The 16,869-nt window shown below is 34.4% G+C and overlaps 2 protein-coding genes across 2 annotated transcripts; both read left to right on the forward strand.

Moving 5' to 3' along the window:
- The first annotated feature begins 1,519 nt into the window (after positions 1–1,519).
- LOC148693213 (plasma membrane ATPase-like) lies at positions 1,520–2,480 on the forward strand. The gene is made up of 3 exons (XM_088680399.1): positions 1,520–1,639; positions 1,816–1,920; positions 2,023–2,480. The coding sequence occupies exons 1-3, from the start codon at positions 1,610–1,612 to the stop codon at positions 2,209–2,211; spliced, it is 324 nt and encodes a 107-aa protein (XP_088536525.1). The 5' UTR covers positions 1,520–1,609; the 3' UTR covers positions 2,212–2,480.
- Positions 2,481–2,821: 341 nt separating this feature from the next.
- On the forward strand, positions 2,822–4,910 carry LOC137742065 (uncharacterized). The gene is made up of 2 exons (XM_068481810.2): positions 2,822–3,286; positions 4,370–4,910. Exons 1-2 carry the CDS (start codon positions 3,028–3,030, stop codon positions 4,681–4,683), a joined length of 573 nt encoding a protein of 190 aa, XP_068337911.2. The 5' UTR covers positions 2,822–3,027; the 3' UTR covers positions 4,684–4,910.
- Positions 4,911–16,869: the final 11,959 nt, after the last annotated feature.

Below are 16,869 nucleotides of genomic sequence, written 5' to 3' on the forward strand. Positions count from 1 at the left end.
GAACAACACGAAAAATCCAAAACATCCACTTTCGGGATATGATAGCAGCAAATAAATTATTGACACATGAATTACCAGTTCTCCAATCACTTTTCTTATTTGCTCGCTGCTTGCTTCTTTTAATTTTATTGCCTGTGAAATAATCTAATTTCTTTCCTACATTGGTACCTTAATCGCTTGAGCTAAAAGAACACTTCTACTGTGATATTTATCATGTCAATAGTTTTCTATCTCCTATTAGTGTTAAGGACAACGATATCTCTCATTTTTGAAGAAAACTTACATTGAACGGGTTCATCATTATGTGGCATGCTAATCCAATGATGCATTATTATGTTTATGTTATCCTCCACATAACAATGCATAATTGATGGAAAACCACATTAGCAATGAACCCGTTCCATGGCTCTCCTCCTCTTCATGCACACCTCTTATATATTATATATGAAATTGGTCAAGAAAAAGACATGCCGTTGGATTGAACACCAAAACAAATCAATAAACGTTGGAAATGACACATTTTTTCAGACTTCTAATTTTTGTAAATATGATAACAACACCAAAATATGTTTGAAATAAGCATGATGTGAAGGGATCAAGCGGAGACAAGGAGCTATTTCCAACATCTTTTTAAGTATTAAATTGCTGCCATACTGTCCTTAGCAAAATTAGCTTTTTATTGCTTACCACAAATATGCCAAGAACAACAAACCCGCAAGGAAATAGCTACCATTACAGTTTATTTATATCACATTTTGCACCTTTGGAGGTTTTGGGTGGGTCATGTTCTTCTTTTTCTTTCTTTTTAGATTTAGTAAAAGTAACATGTAAAATTATAAATTGTTAATTGTTAATCATCTCTTTGTCAAATTATTAAATTAATTGTTATTTTAATCAAACTAAGTTGGTGCTTTTGTTTGCGTGAGTCACTAATTTTGTTTTTAAAGAAAATTTGTATTTCTTGTTCATGTTGCACCTTTCTAATCCAGATATTATTATTTTAACGTTATGTGACAATGAGTCTTACGTCAAAAGGTCAAAATTTACTTCACATTAAGGATTTGTTTTCTCAAATTTTAGAATATAGATGCCAAAACTTCACATATATGGTACAAAACACATGTAAGTAAACTTAACATCTATATATGTAAACTGAGAACACAAAATAATGATTTTTTAAATTCCCAAAAATACCCCTCCCTAGTTATGAATACCAAAATATAACAACTTAGGAGTAAAATAATAAATTAAACTATATCATTTTGAAAATTTTCAAACAAAGCACCCACTACTATGTGTAGGGCTGGAAAAAAATCCCAAAAATCCCAAACCAAACCGAAAAAATCCCGATCCCAAACCAAAAAAATCCCAAACCAAAATTCCCGAAAATTTCGGTATGTCATCCCGAACCAAACCGAAATTTTCGGTATGGGATTCGGGATTACATCTCCATTTTTTCGGTATTCCCATACCGAATAGAAATAAATATTATATATATATATATTAGTTTTTAATTGAGGTGTTTGCAAAGGGTGTGGAGAAAGATCATGTCATTCTTCTAGCTGCAAGGTCATCCAGAACTGAAAACCAGGATGCCATTGATGCTGCTATGGTTGGAATGCTTGCCGACCCAAAGGAGGTATAAATCATTTCCAACTTTTCTTGTATGCCCTATAATTGATTCTTCATTAATTCTGGGACGGAATTTTCAATGGATATGCTCATCTTAATGAATTCATTTATACGCAGGCCCGAGCTGGTATTAGAGAGGTGCACTTCATACTCACAGACTAATGAATTGATTTCTGTAATTAGATTTTGGACCTCTGCCTCTGCAAAGAAGATTTCAAGAAGAAGGCTTTTACCATTATTGACAAATATGCTGAACGTGGGCTTCGGTCATTGGCTGTTGCTAGACAGGTTTTATACTCAACCTTGACGTTTTTAGCATCTCTTGCACTTTTTTCAGTTTTATAAGAAGTAGAGCACCGGCTTATAATTGTGATTGGTATATGTTTACAGGAAGTGCCGGCGAAAACAAAAGAAGGTTCTGGTGGTCCATGGCAGTTCGTTGGATTGTTGCCTCTTTTCGACCCTCCAAGACATGATAGTGCAGAAACCATCCGCCAGGCTCTTAACCTTGGTGTAAATGTTAAGATGATTACTGGTAAATCGGTTAATATTCAACCTACTTTAATGGGTAGTGGGTAGATTAAAGCTTAATTTTAGCCCAAAAATATAATATGTCAAATTTTAGCCCAAAAACATAATATGTCAAATTTTAGTCCAAAAGCCCAAAAACATTTCGGGATTCCCGATTTGTTCCGAAATCCCGAAATTATTTCGGGATTCCCGAAAATTGGGATTCCCGAAAATTTGGTTTGGGATTGGTATTGAATTTGGGATTCCCAAAAATTTCGGTTTGGGAATCGGGACAAGGGTTTCGGTATGGGATCCCATACCGAACCACCCCTAACTATGTGGGTGCTTGATCACTTTTTTATAATTTTTTTAATAACTGAATATTAAGTCAATTTTTTATTTTGATAAAAACTAATACTAATATATAAAAATCATAGCTAATTTTAAAAAGGTAATGCTCACCTGTTGGAGCGATTATGTATTTAAATTATATTTTATAAACCATATAACGTAGTTTCTAATTGGATTATTGTTTAAATGTTAAAGTTTTGTTTTTCATATTGGTGACACAATTTACAATTTTAATTTAGAAAATTAGTTATCAAGTATTATTTTTATAAGAAAAATAAAAATATAATTAGTGCTGAGGTGTCACAGTATGATTGGTGACCTTACACAAGGCAGGGAGAATCTAATCAGAATATCGCCGCTCTCGCCCCCAGTAAATCGTCTCATCCATCGCCTTGGCTATCCACACTCCTCTCCCCAATCTACTAGCTGCTGCTTCCGCCATCCCCATCAACTACTCCGTCTCCATCATATCTCTCTCTCTCTCTCTCTCTCTCTCTCTACTTTCTATCTCTAGAGCTCCGATCCTCTGCGGCTATGGCTACAGTCCTCGACTCCATCGTTGTTCCCCGATCCTCTGCTCTCCCTTCTTCAGCCGCGCTCTCTCGGATCCCGGCTCCCTCGTCGCTCTCGTTCTTGTCCGCCGGCCCTCGGTTGCCTCGCTACAGAGGCCTCAAGGTCGGATCAGCTCTCCGAACTCGCTCCGTCGGATCGCTGAGTTACGGTCCCGCTTCCGGACGAGCGAGCCGCCGTGGCGGGCTCGTCGTCTGCGAGGCTCAGGACACTGCCGTCGAAGGTCAGTCTCGTAATCTCTCCCTTCCAGTCAGGATTTCAAATTTTTTTATTTTTTTATTTGTTTTGAAGTTTTTCTTATTTATTTTCAAGTTTCACACTGTGTGTTTGGGTGTCTGGAAAATTGTCTGTTTAATTCTCCTTCAGTTTCTTAGCAATCAACAGAGGATTTGATTTTTGTGTAGAGATTGTTGTAAGATGGTGGATTTAGACTGTTTATTGAGTAAAGGTGGAACTTTTAGCCAAGAAAATAACTGTTTTTCTCTGTTTATTAGCTGCATCAATTGGGCTTTAAACTTTTTACCCATATTCCGAATATCGTATAAGTTGATGATATTGGTGGCATTGTTTGTAAAGAGTTGGGAAATGAAAGGAATCGATCGGGAAAGAAATTATTGAAGAAAAATATTGGGTTTTGAAACATTTGCAAAACTTGGGTTGACTCGTAAAAATTAGATTATTAGTAAGGGAAGATAGAAGGAACCGACGATGAGGCCACCTAAGAAGCGTAATCAAATGGTTCGGAAGATGTACTTTAGATTCTTAGGCAAGCTTTACCTGGTGATTTCAAGTTGTGGTTACTTGTAATTGTTTGGTCATGCCGGTTGATGGCTGAAATAGACCTGCTGCTCGGTGGCTAAAGACAAGCCATGGTTGAGACTGTCAAGGGACTTAATTCACAGTGACTGACTAAAAATTCCAACATGAATGTTGGATTTCAGGTGAAATGTTGATTGAATGTGTGGTGACTGATCATTAAAGACAGAAGCGAATAATAAACCTAGGGATGAGTGGATGAATCCTGGATAAATCGGACATGTAATCAAAATTATGTATAGATACGGAACAGAAGTGTTGTACTTATGAGAGTATACAACGAAAGTATAAAATTGGTTGAAATTTTTATTAGAAAAATTGAGTTTTGATCTACAAGGTGGTGCTTTTGGACTGATTCTTGCTTACTATATAATCAATGTCCAAAGTATTAGAAAGAGTTCTGCAGTTCTGTGTTCACATATATTTGTCTATTACTTTTGGTAGTTCAACAAGTTTTATTTTTGATAGTATGTTCTCTTAAAAATTACAGTGGCTGCTGTTAGTGATGCAACATGGCAGTCACTTGTCCTAGATTCTGAATTCCCTGTTTTGGTTGAATTCTGGGCCCCGTGGTGCGGGCCTTGCCGTATGATCCACCCTATAATTGATGAACTGGCAAAGCAATATGCTGGGAAGCTCAAATGCTACAAAGTTAACACTGATGAGAGTGCTTCAATTGCAACCCGATATGGGATTCGAAGCATCCCAACTGTCATCATATTCAAAGGTGGGGAGAAGAAAGATGCCGTTATTGGTGCTGTTCCAAAATCTACATTAACCACCAGCATAGAGAAGTTCTTGTAGAGTGTGGTAAGTATTATTCACCTTGTCGGACCTAAGCTGTGCCTTGTATCTGTTTCTTCTCTTTCTAGATTATGATCTATCAGATTTCGGATGCTTCTCTCCCAAAATAAACTCATGTCTGCTCCTGTATAGTTAGTTATCTGGATGAAGTTGTAACTATTTTTTTACTTTATGAGAATGTTAGTGACTTAGTAAATTATTATTAATCGTATGTGTGGGTTATCTTAGACGTACTTTCCATTGTTACAGAGTTCAGTTATGTTTCTTTATCTTTTGATTGAAGATCGTAGTCAGTGATGCAGGAACCTATGCATGTAGAATAACATAGAAAATATATGTTAGGAGGTTGTAAGTGTTAGGTGGGATTTCCTGTGAGACCATTTCAAAGGGATGATGCAATGGATTGAAATTCATGTCAACTCCCCGGGTTCACCCTTAATTTTAGAGTGTCATTAGGTTTAGCTATTCAAGGTTAAGACAACCTTCCATCTTAAGGTTGTCTTCTTGGTGGAGGTGCTGGTGGGGTAACTGCGTAGGGTGTTTAAGGTGAGAGGAAGTTACTAGCTCAGAGCTCTAGGGCTATTTATATGCGTGCATTCTTCTTTTAAATGGCTAGAGTGCCATTTGAGGCTGCATTAAGTAGGATGTTTGACTCATAGTCCATGTACTTATAATTTCGAGTTCGTTTTCTCTAATCCGCACATTAGACATCTTTAATTGCCAAATATCACTCTCACCATCGGCACAACAACAAAACCGTAAAAGAAAAGCCCTACACCATAAACTCTCCTACTGTTGGATGTAGCTAAGGCTTTGGAAAGAAAGGCCTAGCTAATTTTGGATATTAGGGAATAGGAGATTTGAACTCGGAACCTCGTGTGCAAGGTAAAATGCTTTTAATCAATTGATAATTCTTGTGGTTTTGAATAGTTTGAATACCAATTTAGAGAGGAGACTTTGATCCTCTATATGTAGAGATAAATTGTGCAGCTTTAGTTCGATATACTTTTTATCTCTATGTGTTTGGTTCAATTTATAGTGCATTGTAGTGCATAACAATGTTCAACATGGATTGAATTTGGGTTTCAACTTCTAGCCATAGCCCACCAAATATCCAACACAATTAAATAATTTATCTCGTGTTGGGTCGTATATAGGAGGGCAAATTGGGTTGGACCAATTCAAACCCGTCCATGTCCAACTCAACTTTAAACCCGAACAAGCGGATTTTTTTATAGTGATAACCTGCCCGAATCCAACCCAATTTTAACCTGTTTATTAATTGGGTTGAGTTGGGTTGATTATTTGCTCATCCATCTCTAACCCAAACCAGCCCGATTAACCAAACCCAATTGTGGCCCATATCAATTAATACTCATAGGCCAAGTCCAAAAACCCATATCCTTTTAATATTTTTTAAATAAATTACCCCTTAAATCCATAATCCAATCCGTTTCATCATCTTCTTTCCTAATTGATTTCTTAATTGATTGTAAAGGATTTTGGGTCCGACCTGAAAAAAAAATCTTTTCTTTTCATTAAAAAAATAAAAAGAAGAAGAAAAGAATAAAAGGCTTTGATTTGTCAGCCCCATACTTGCACTCTTTAAACCCTAAAGCTATATATTAAATTGTTAGTCTCCAACCCTAAATTCTGTGTTTAGAAGCAATTGATCAGCAACTCAGCCTACCTCTTTCATTCTGCCTATACAAAACAGTAAGCCTTTTCTCCTTGATCAATGGACCTAATGGTTTAATCATATATATAATATACATATATATCACATAATATAATATAATATAATATAATATAATATAATATAATATAATATACACTAAAAGTTTGATTGGGGAGCTCTTTCGAATCAAATCGCATGAAAGTGAAGAAAGAATTATAAAATTATAAAAAATAAAATAAAAAAAAAATGAAGAAGAAGTGTTCTAGGTAATCATGCATGCATATCTGATAAAATCTCAGTTACTAGTTCCTATACAAACTAAATTAAAATTTTGACATTTCTGTCTTACATGTTTATGTTACTTCCTATCAGCTATTTTTGTTGTCATAAGTTAATATTTTGTTTCATGTGTTAATTGTTCAGGTCCATTTGATTGTCATATATGGCAAAACATAATCAGACTACTCCAAGAGAGCCTTTGCCAGCTGCTCCTGTAGAGCCTCAAAATGCTACAATTAAACCTCAGGTACCATCTAAACGCAAAAGAGTATATGAACCCGTCTAAAGTTTGGGCACATGATGAAAGAGTTGGGCAACCCGAACCCAACCCAATTAAACCCGAGCCCAAATGAACTCGATGGAAATCCAACCCGAACCCAATCCTGAATTGTAAAAGTTAGATTAGGATTTGGTTGACCTACCAACCTGCCCGAGTTACACCCCTAGTCGTATACAGGTTAACAGGCTACAGAATAATATAAACATGTTCAAGTGTGTTATTTTCAGGTTAAACAGGTTGACGAGATCAACTGTTATTTAACCCTATCATGCAATTATGTTCAACTCAAACCCGTTTATTTCGTGTCATCTTCAAGTCAAGTAATCGTGTTTGTTTTCCAAATTACGAGTCCTAAATTAATGAGTTTGGGAGGGATGATTCGTGTCTCTTTTAATATTATCACATTCAATGTCAACTCAAAACGCTTTAGTAGCTGCTCAAGAGATTCATCATATCTGCAGTGTTGCCATACACACTTTGGGGTCCTTCAATTCCTCCTACAAAAGGTAAGAGGGTGCGGATTAACCTCCAACCCGTTTGGTGGGCAGGATGAGATGAGTTATTTTTAGTTAATCTGTTTGGTGAGAAAAATTGTGACATAGACTGGATTGACTACAAATCCGAAATAGGAAAAATATGGTGGGCTACCAATCCAATCCTATACCTAAGACCAATCTCATCTAGTCCACAAAACGGGTCAAAAAATTCCTATCCTACGTGAACATATATAATGCCCCGAGAGCTAACTTTGAGGCTCTGACAGAAGCTGAGATTTGTGTTTAGTTTCAACTTTCAACTACAATCTCCCAAAAATCCTAATGGGGTCGGATCTGGATGGTCCAGGACATTGCCAATTATGGCAGTCTTGATAAAAATAGATGTTCCTCAAACGTACGTGCCAAACGTTATCCTTTTTAATGTTGTCTCCACTTGCTGCCCTTATTACCATTGCCCTAAACCTCGAGAACTTATATGCCACAAAATACCGTCACCGTAGCGTCTAGTAACATATGTACAATTAGTCTCCTAAATTCACAGGATACTCCGCACTCTTCTGTATTGAAAGAAAATACATGAGAGAGGAGTCTTTTATTGCTAGAGAGGTCTTATTAGACTATTTATATTCAACGGTAGAAATTTCTTCCATGTGAAGGTTTTGTCCATTGGAATTAGCTCCTGATTATTTAGAAAATCCGACCGACCATAGGCCTCCTAATAAGAAGCCAAGCATCATTTTTCATCCTGAAGATTTGATTCTCTACTGTATGCCAAGTGTCACATTACTGTTGCCGATGAAAGGAACACGTGGCTCTGTGTAAGATTCATGTGGCTTATTATATTTCATTGAAGCTACATGACTATCCATACATGGGTTGCTCTTGGCACCAAATCACGTGACATATAAGACCACCTAATATCGAGAAGTAGATTAATCTTATTTTTCATAAACGTGTTTTTCATATTATCTGTATTACTATTACTTTGTCAACATTATAGCATCAATATATTGCGAACAGAACTCTTAGTGAAAAGTAAATGACGATATTTAACATTTCATTGGCTAGGCCGACCTTGAAAATTTGGAGGCCCTAATCGAGTCTTTGAAGTGGCGTCTTAGAGTTCTTTGATCACGACGCTTTGTACATTGATATGTATAAAAAAGAATTCTCAAAAACAAAAAACTCTATATCTTCATCATATATCATTAAAAATTAATATCAAAATAAGAAAGATGTACAAACCTGACCTAAATAACACGTCTCGTATTTTTAGACGCAAATGTACTAGTTAAGTTTACATAATTTAATTTTTCAATCAATTTTTTTTCAATTGATAAAATAGCTAACTCATTCAGTATTTTCTTGTGATATAGTTGATCAAAGATAAGATATGAACAACTTTAATTTTGAAAAAACTTCTTTTCGGAGAGGCAATTGTAACTTGTATAACTAACAAAGTTCTATTATAAAAACCCAAACACTCAAAGTTTGTAAACTTCTTATGAATAGTCATAAAATTCGTAATATTAATTTATATGTAATATAATAAAATAAAAATTAGAGGCCCCTCAAAAGTGAAGGCCTTAAGCAGCCCGCCTCCTCCGATTATCCTCAAGGCTGGCCCCGTTTGTTGGACAGTCGAATAAGATACTTGACCGGGATGCAGGCTTGCTTTATAATATCCCCCCAACATAGGGATAAGAGTCTAGTCAGCATGATAGAAAGTTCCAACTTCGATTGATTTCCGTTTTGATAAAATCCATCTCAGAAAGTCAAGAAGATTGCAACGAAAAGGAACTCCATGTCATATTCTTCGGGATGATCAAACTTCATGATTTCGTTTTTGAACCTTAATTCCTTGACATATACCCCCACCGCGTTCGAACCTCATAAGTTGCATGGAAAATATACATGAAATTAAAGAACACAAGTAGTGATCACTTACACACGAGTACTTGTGTTCGTGTAATGTAGTTGCCTGTTGACATTAACTTTCAGTACAGAAAAATATATGGGAAGTCCTTAATTATTTCCCATTCGGCATTAATTTAAAGGAAAAACTACATTTAAATGAATGCTCACGATTACGTGCATGAAAGCGCCATATATGAGATTAAATATGCACGAGTTCGTAAATGACCAAACAGGATAAACTACATCTTTAATTGAAATGCTGGATCAAAATTTGAACTAATCCTAAGGGTTGGTTTAGTGGAAGATGAGTAAAGGTTTTGAACTCTTAATTCAAGTTTGAACTTCCATGATGTATTTTTTGGGGCCACCAACTTTGGTCTGGTGTACTATTTGACCTGGATGTCGTCTGACATGTGGTACCAAAACTAGATGAGGAGGAATATTGGTTTGTCATCAATGTATCGTGAGAGACCTCCTATGTTATAAAAAAAGTTATTGAGCATATACGATTTACACTTGACAAAATAGAGTAATGCTAAGTAGACCAATTTTGTAAACCATGTGATATGTCACCAATAGGAAATAAGCTTGTTAATCAACAGTTAAGTAATAATTCAATTATCAACAATCATGTCATACGGTTTAATTTGTTGATTTCGATAAGGTTGAATATTTGTATGCCGCATAAAGTGGGGATCATATAACATTTCGCCATCCCCATCTGGATTTGTCACAGCCATCAATTTTCACAATCTTGAATTTTCTTAGTGGCGAATGAATATTTTCCTTTAGGTATATTGTGTACTGCATGGGTCGAAAACCATAAAATAGAGTAAATGAAGGCATTTATGAATCCCACACGTCTTGCCAATGAGAATATATACAGTCAAGTGATACTTATCTCTCTGAGATTGAGATCTCCATTTGCTGAGAGAGAATGTTATTCTTTATAGGGATACTCAAAAGTTGTTGTCAACATGGGTATAGATATACACTTTGAAATTTCAATTTTGAGACAAAAATTCCGTTAATGGTTAATTCATATTAAATACCAAGTTGGGCATATATTGTAAAAAAAAAAAAAGAAGCCATTTTTAAGTATTTCAGAATACGCCACAAACTTTATTGTATTTGAGCCTATGACTAAATAAAATATCTTGCCCTCAAGTTTGTTTCTTTTACGAATTTTATAAGGTCCCTTAGGGCCTGGGGTTGAGTATGATTGTTTAGCGTTTTAGAAGGTTTGTCAAGGTTTGAGGTTGATCATTTGGGTTTAGGGTTTTAGAATGTCCTTGGGAGGAGCTTAGGGCTTGGGGTGTAGGTTTCTTGTCTTGGGTGGAGCCCAAAACCAGGGAACTATACCCTGCACCCTAAGCGATTAACGTAATGAAATATGGTAGGGTGAGACATTATTTTCATTTTAACTAGTAAATTAGTTTGACTTTTAAACTAGTACGTAAACTAAAATATGGTATTTTAACTTAAAAATTATTTTGAATTTGATATTTAAACTAAAAGTTCCCTAAAGAATCAACTACTATTTTGTCAAAAAAAAAAAAAAGGGTTACATAGAAAATCAGGAGTTTAATAAAACTATAGCCTTGCAACAAAGTAAAACCAATCAATTAGATAGACATACACTTTGGTGGTTATGCTTGAAAGAATAGTAAACCAACGGAGTCTTGGTGTAGTTTTGCTTCATCGATGTAGTATAATATACATACATTTCTTTTGAACAAAACTGTGTATTTTAAATTTTGATTGAACCCTTTGAATTGTCATTTACCTGTCCAAGCATATCAAATTTTTCTTAGTCGCCAGATATTTTTCTGTCGTCCTAAGCTGGACTTATCACTCCCATAATTTCTATCTTGTTGAAGATCTTCTCATTAAAATATACTTTTGAAAAAGTTAAAGTACAACTCTCATGAAGGGAATCGGGTACCGAACTTTGATCAACCTCATCATAAAAAAATTACAAGGAATTGCAGAGGGTGGATATTAAAGACAGAAAAAGAAAAAGTTAGATATGATTTGAGATCTTGATCTGAACAAAAATGGTTCTTTATTTGATCTCAAAATGATTTCTGGGATCCTGGATTATATGATACTCCTTTTGAATGGCATATTGGACTCTGCAGTAACCCTTTATATTTCTTAAGATGAAGTGCCGATTTAGTCCTTGAACTATCACCTCAATGAACATTAGGACCTTGAATTATTTTTTTGGTAAAATAAGTCCCTAAATTCATTAGAAATTGCTAATTTCATCCCTACTATTATGTTCAAAGCTATTTTATCCAATTTTTCGTCAACTTAAATCATTTGACACACTTTAGATTGTAATACCATCATTTTCTCGTCTATAAGTGCTTAACATTTCATATAGGTTGCGAATTTAATGTCTAATTTACCCTCAAAAGTTAACCTACACTATTTCTTTATAAAAAAAAACTATCAATTTCTCTTCCAAAGTTAACTCCATACACTATTTCTTTATGAAAAACTACCAATCTACACTCCAATGTGTATCATATGCAAGTAACGTGACTTAAATTGATGGAAAATTGAATATAGTAGCTTTGAACATTAGGGATGTAATTGGCAGATTTTTATAATTCAAGAACTTTTTTTTTTGAAAAAAATAGTTTAAGGATCTAATTTTCATTAAAGTGATAATTTAGGAACTAAATTTGTAGTTTACCCTATTTCTTAATGGCACAAACAGAAACATGATTTGCAGGGACAAGACTGATGAGACTCACGCTAGAATTCTACAAGAATCTGATTCTTCACATCCACACGCTAGATTTCACATTAATCCTTTCATGATAGAAAAAGTAATTATTTTGTAAGAAATTGTTTTATTATATCCCCTTGGCCTTGATGTATTCCGAAGACTCACGTTCCATATGATAGTCATTTATAGAATTTGTTTAGCAAAATAATGTGGAACACGCACAACGTATCATTACAAGAAGCGGCGGAGTTAGACTTTTAGAGGTTGGGAGCTTCACCTACTCTCTACTAAGGCGTTTGCTGCAACGTTTTTTTTCAACTATTTTTTTTTATGTTGTGAAAATGGGAGAGGAAATTGATGATTCTTGAACCCTTCTGGACCTAAGGTGGCTTCGTCATAATATAAGATGTGTTGTCAAAATGAAATCTGAAGCACATGTTGAGGAAAAAAACCAACGTAATCGCTTCTTTAAGCAATGGTTTGAAACTTCGAGAAGTCTTTGCATCTCAAAAACTTTGAACTCTAGTCACAAGAAACTTGTGGAATGGCGACCCACACAGCCAAAGGTTTAGGGCATCAAAACCGTGTCCGACAAGCAAACCACTTGCATAGGGCAACTACTCGTTTCTTGCTTCTCAAACCGTGTCCGATAAGCAAACCACGTGCATAGGGCAACTACTCGTTTCTTGCTTCTCAAAATAATTAATTAGTGGCTAAGTCCACCTCGTATGTGTAGAAACTAAGACTAATTAGTGTTTTTTTTAATTAATTAAAGGCTTAAATGTTGAAGTGGTCCTATGTTTTATCTCTCCAACTCATTTGGTTCTCTGTGTTTTCAATTTCGTTAATTTGGTCACTGTGTTCAATTCAGTTAGTGATTGTGCTCTTTTCCGTCCAATTGTTGTTTACAAATTTACAAATATATTTTGAAATCGATTAAAAAATAATATAAAATAAGAAAAATGAAAAAAGAAAAAAAAAAGAGAGAATAAAATATAAAAAAATCTCACAACAAAAGATTGAAAGCTTCCTGCCTCATACCTCCATGAGGCTCCACCCTAATCCTAGCCACCACCATCACCGAACTGACCCAAGCCAACACCCCAACCACCATGAATACCCTGAGCAACCAGCCATTCTACTTATTTTAAGAAATCTTCACAACACCGTCCCATATCTGCCATCGAGTTTTGTTTCATTTCTCCATATATACGTCATCGTTGCCTCCATGGGTACGTCGCCCATACGTCGATCTCCACCTTCTTCTCCCCTGCGCCAGTGTTGACCCCATACGAACCCTACCTTCACACTCTCATCGACCACCATCCCAGCAGTGTCAGTTCCTTTTTATTTTATTTTATTTAAATCGTATTTTTATTTTTAAATTGATCTTTTTATATTTATTAAGTATTTAGAGTTTTAATTAATTTAAAATGAAAATTTTAACAGTAAATTAAACGAATGGACCATATTAACTAATAAAATAAAACACAAAGATTAAATTAGCCAAATTAAAAATCCTTAAACTAAATTGGCCAAATGAGCAAAGCACAAGAACTATTTTGACATTTAAGACTTTACTAAAATGACTAATTAGAGCTAAAGACAGTTGTAGATGAACTTTAATCCTTGAAGTTGATTAAAATTTAATAAAAATCTGGTGTTAGATTGGATATTGATTTTAGTCCTTCAAGTACTTAATTCAAATTCATATTATATTATTATTTTTTAATATTTAATACATTAAATTTTAAATTTATTATACCAAAATGTCCGTAGCTAAATATATTGTAGTGAATTAGTGGCACATAAAAAAATATGCAAAAACATAAGTGTACCGAAAATTTTGTATCTAAATATATGATACTAAACTAGTGTACCAAAATGTCAGTACCTAAATATATTATATTAAACTAGTGTAACGAAATGTCCGTACCTAAACATATTATACTAACCTAGTGTACCGAAATGTTTGTACCTAAATATATTGTAATGAATTAGTAGCACATAAGAAAATATGCAAAAATATAAGTGTACCAAAAAAATCTTTACTAAAATATTTTCTATATAAGATACTTACCATAATGAGAATTAAAATTTATAATTATGAACACCATAAAATTATAAATAAAAAAAGAGAGACATTGAATACATATGGCGGCATTAAATAGAGTTTGGGGACTAAAATCAAATTTTAATCTTGTATAAGACATTTTTCTAAACGTCATCTTATTTAAGGATTAAAATCTAAATTTCTATTGTAGATATTAGACAGGTCTAGTCAGCATAATCACCAACCCTATATTTTTCATTAAACTATAGTTAATTAGCTGGTCACATTCTTCTGGATGGTCAACGTGCAAAAGTAAAATCTCCATCGACTCCCTTAATCTTCATTAACTTCAAATTTTTACTTGCTTAATTGATTTGTTACAATTTTCCGCATTTCAAAAATTGTAAACAAATGAAAAGCTGATTTGGTCAAGAAAATGAGATGTCATGTTTACTGATTTAATCGTAGTTTCTAGTTGCACAGATTTTTGACACAAATGTGAATTTTGGTGCATGTGATGTAGCTATTTATATGGAAAGTGGTTCTATTCATATATAGCATTTTACATCTTACACATCTTATGTTGATTTATGTCATTTGATTTTTTTCAATTCATTTGAGCCGAAGGCCGGAAATTAAGAAAATGTATAAGAAAAAAAAAAAGGATGTGTGAATATCATCAACTTATTTGTAAGGACGTACGTGGATCATATTTTGTTCTAATCCAAGAGGCACTATCCCATTTTCTTCTTAAGAAGAATGATGAGATTACTTGATAAACAAGACTTGTTCTAGAAGGGGCTTTTTGACTCAAGTGCCCTTCCCCTTGCCTCTAGGGGGCTACTTCAGCTTGACTAGAAGTTAAGAGAGTTAGTAAGAAGTCAAGATATGAAATTTATTGAATTAAGTAATAATATACGTGTTTTCTGTTGTTGTAGTGCATTGTTGCATGAAATTTTTATTAAAAACATAATTGTCCTTTTTTGATTAATTAAGAAACAAAATTGTGTTATAATATGGCCGGTAAGTACTCTTTAGTATATGTTGTTTATTGATGCATATCGATATTGTATTCCTAGAAAGTATGCCAATGTGTTATATGACAATAAGTCTGCCATCTTTTAGGAATTGTTAGTTCTTAAGAACACATTAATGTAAACTATCATTATATGGAATTATAGGGAGAGGGATGAAGTGAAAGTCAACCACACAACCTTAGTAAGATGACGATCAATTGTATGACCAAAGGATTTCTCTAAAAGCAAATTTAGAGGAGTATGTGACTACAAGTTGGAATTATCTAGATGTTGCAGTCGGGGCATGCGGTATAGGCATTGGAAGGATTTCGAGGATGCCTGAAATGAAAAATTTGATGAGACTCTATCTGATTGGTTGGTCGGATAAAAGATATAGGGGCCCTAGCGAGGTAACAAAGCTATAACAGATCTTCTTGTATGTAAAATTGTCAAACACATCAAGTTCGACTTTGTATAATATCTTGGCGTATAATGTGTAAAGTCATGGATTAAGTGTATCGAGGAAAGCCTCATGATTGGTTTAGGAGGAAGTACTTGATCGAAATTTCAATGCATTTCAAGTTGGACTTGGCTGAAGTCGCCATTAATACTAGGTATAGATGGTATTTTCTTGGAACAGAGTAATGGTACCATTTTACTTGAAAGATTAGTAAAATGGAGTTGCTGGTACAAGTGTAGTTAGTAATAGTGGTCAAAGCATGCGCATTTATAAGCTGAACCACGGATTGAGGACAATTTACAAATATTTGTAAACTACAGTTGGAAAGTTAAGAGTACATAGGATTTGATACTTGGTAATGATATCCAATCTGTGTAGCCAACAAGATTTTATATCATCACAATCAAGTGGGAGATGTTAGAATATGATCACGATGATGTTGGCTTTAATGACTATGTGTGTATTTGATGTATGAAGGTGCACCGTAAGATTGGTGTACTAATAACATTTAACCAAAAATGTGATAAGAAGTATGACTTATCATAAGGGTTATCTTGCATAAGCAATGTGTCTTATTATGAATAAAATCATAAGACTATTCATAGAAATACAACTCTCTGGATTAATCCTCTAGATAAATCATTCAACGTGAAACAAAATTCTCCTCTTCCCCTTGGTGTGCTATTTCTCCCTTGGCACTACCACATACTAATCAATAGTAACGACATTAGAGTTCGATTCTGTGACAATCATGTGAAAGCCTAACGAAGACTATCTATTTAAACCAAATTTACAGACCATATGACGTAGTTGTTTATGATTAGATTATTACTTAAATGTTAATTAACGTGCTTATTTCATATTATTTTTTATTATTAAGATGCGCCGTCCAACCTGCTGTCAACTTATCAATTCAAAACACACTGGTCTGCTACTGCTAGGGCAACTACTCATTTTTTGCTTCTCAAAATAACCAGGCTGCTGATAATTAATCAGCAGCTAATTCCACCTGGCACGTATAGAAACTAAGACTAATTAGAGTTAATTAATTTATTTATTTGTTAAAATGACTAATTAAAGATAAAGACGGTTGCGGGTAACGGTCTAGTCAGCAAAACCTCCAACATCCAACCCTATATTTTTCATTAAAATATAATTAATTTGCAAGTCGCATTCTTCTGGATGGTCAATGTCCAAAAGTAAAATCTCCATCGACTCCCTTAATCTTCATCAACTTCAATTTTTCCCTTGCTTAGTTATAACCAA

Source organism: Pyrus communis, chromosome 11 (genome assembly GCF_041283825.1).
Source record: "Pyrus communis isolate YQ-2024b chromosome 11, ASM4128382v1, whole genome shotgun sequence".
Taxonomy (NCBI): Eukaryota; Viridiplantae; Streptophyta; class Magnoliopsida; order Rosales; family Rosaceae; genus Pyrus; species Pyrus communis.